This window comes from Aphidius gifuensis, linkage group LG4, assembly GCF_014905175.1.
Source record: "Aphidius gifuensis isolate YNYX2018 linkage group LG4, ASM1490517v1, whole genome shotgun sequence".
NCBI classification, from domain to species: domain Eukaryota; kingdom Metazoa; phylum Arthropoda; class Insecta; order Hymenoptera; family Braconidae; genus Aphidius; species Aphidius gifuensis.
The window spans coordinates 17,187,009-17,189,009 of record NC_057791.1 but is presented as its reverse complement, the minus strand read 5'-3'; the positions used below and the strand labels follow the sequence as shown (position 1 = coordinate 17,189,009).

At 26.8% G+C, this 2,001-nt stretch overlaps 1 protein-coding gene across 1 annotated transcript; it reads right to left on the bottom strand.

Moving 5' to 3' along the window:
* Positions 1 to 347: 347 nt before the first annotated feature.
* On the bottom strand, positions 348 to 1,461 carry LOC122853993. Its single transcript, XM_044154404.1, has 2 exons — positions 1,366 to 1,461; positions 348 to 1,243 (listed from the first exon to the last, which is right to left on the bottom strand). The coding sequence occupies exons 1-2, from the start codon at positions 1,427 to 1,429 to the stop codon at positions 348 to 350; spliced, it is 960 nt and encodes a 319-aa protein (XP_044010339.1). The 5' UTR covers positions 1,430 to 1,461.
* Positions 1,462 to 2,001: the final 540 nt, after the last annotated feature.

The window sequence follows — 2,001 nt, the reverse complement described above, 5'->3', positions numbered from 1 at the left end:
TGCATGAAAATACAACAAAATTTTTTTAATTAATTAATTTATAAAACCAATATGAAGCTCTTTTATTTAGTTAAAAAAAAAAAAAAAGAATTCAATTACTAGATGAAAAATCAAAATAATAATAGATTTAAAAAAAAAAAACATTTACTGCAGTAATACCTATGAGTATTTAAGTAATGAAGAAAAAAAAAAAAAAATCTGCAAATAATGTATAGTTGGAAAATAAAATTATTTGGTAACACGAAAATTGGCAAGATTATTTGCTTCTGATGAATCAAGGTTGGTTGTTTTACTTTAATGACTCTGGATGCTCTGTATTGATGTATGTCAACTTTTTCTTCTTTCGTTTAAACGACGATAATTGTAACATTTCCCTTGTTTTCTCCAACAACTGTATTTGCAGTGACGAGGAACGTTTTATTTGTGGCAACTTCACCCTCTAAAAGAGTAATATCTCCATTTGTTTTTACCTCATATGGTCGTGAGTCACTAGCACTGTAAGTTGTATCAATTGTACAGGAGCTTTTTGTAACAGCTTTGACAGAAATTTTGTTTGCAGTATCAGTTTTATTGTATTTTAATTGTTCTGTTTTAATAACTGGTAATTCAGTGGGTTTTAAGTAGCAAACTTTGATTGAAGCTTTTTTAAAGATGGTATCATTATTATTAGCAATAACAACTAATTCATTGGTACCATTTAAGTCACTGCGATCCAATGTGATTATTTGGTTGGTTACGTTCAAGCTTTGAATTTTCGTTTGCACTTTTGAGTTGTCTGATTTATAGGTAGTATAAAGTTCCTGAACTTCTAAATTTGCTGAGTCTTTTTTTGTATCGACAAAAACTAGTTCAGTTGTTTTAAAGACACTTTTTTCAGCAGCAGCCACATTGAAAGTCACCATTGCTTCCATTGTTTCATTTGTATCAGTTTTTTTAACAGTTACATTTAAATTATGCACGCCTTTGTCGAGAAAATTCTTTTGATGGATACATTTATCTGCCTTGTTGACTTCAAATGTTGGTGAACTATCGAAGCTGGTTTCAGTATTAATAAAAACATAATCCACCATGGGTATCAAACACTGGCTCTTGTCATATTCCAATTCTTTGAGTGAGATTTTCTCTTTTAATGAGAATCGAGCTGAAACAGTCTTGTCGCTCTTGTTTAGGAATGTGTCTTTGCATTGAGATCTGCCAGTTTCCATAGATCTTAAATCAGCTCTAAGTAAAATTACCCAAATACCTGAAACACAAATGATAATATATGATTATTTTTATAATATATTTTTTTACTTGTAATAGTTTTATTTTAAATTTACAATAAATTTTATTATTATTATAATTTATTAAATAATGTATGCTTACCAAGACCAATAGCAAGGGTTGTTAATAGGCCATTTCCCACCAATGATCCAATAAACAAAACCATTTTGGATTTTAAACTTTGACAATTAAAAAAACGAAATAATTGATAGGTCTTGATGCTAACAAGCCCAGGTAATAACTAAAGAAGTTTCACAATCGGTGGGATATTTATACCACAAAAGACATCAGTCGTAGTGATAATTTATATATACATATTGGTTGGTTTTTATTTTTTCCAAGATAACAATTTGTTTGTGTGAGTCCATCATCGGAGGATCATACTTTTGTGCATGACTAATAGTATATTTTCAACTAATATACAATAGATTTTTTATTTTTAATATTTCACCATATAAGGTAATAATTTATTTTCTCAAATTCATCATAAATTTAACTATTTCATTATTAATGTAATGGAAAAAAATTTATATTTTAATTCAAGATAAGAATTTAACAAAAATAATTTGCAAGGGTTGACATAAAGATTTTAAAAAATATATAATATTATTATTATTATGTACATTATATTGAATTTTTTTTTTTTCAATAATCTGATAGCAGTGTAATTTTTTTTCTAATTTTCTAATGCAAAATTAAAAAATTAAAATCATATAAATGGATAATTTTTTTTGTTCT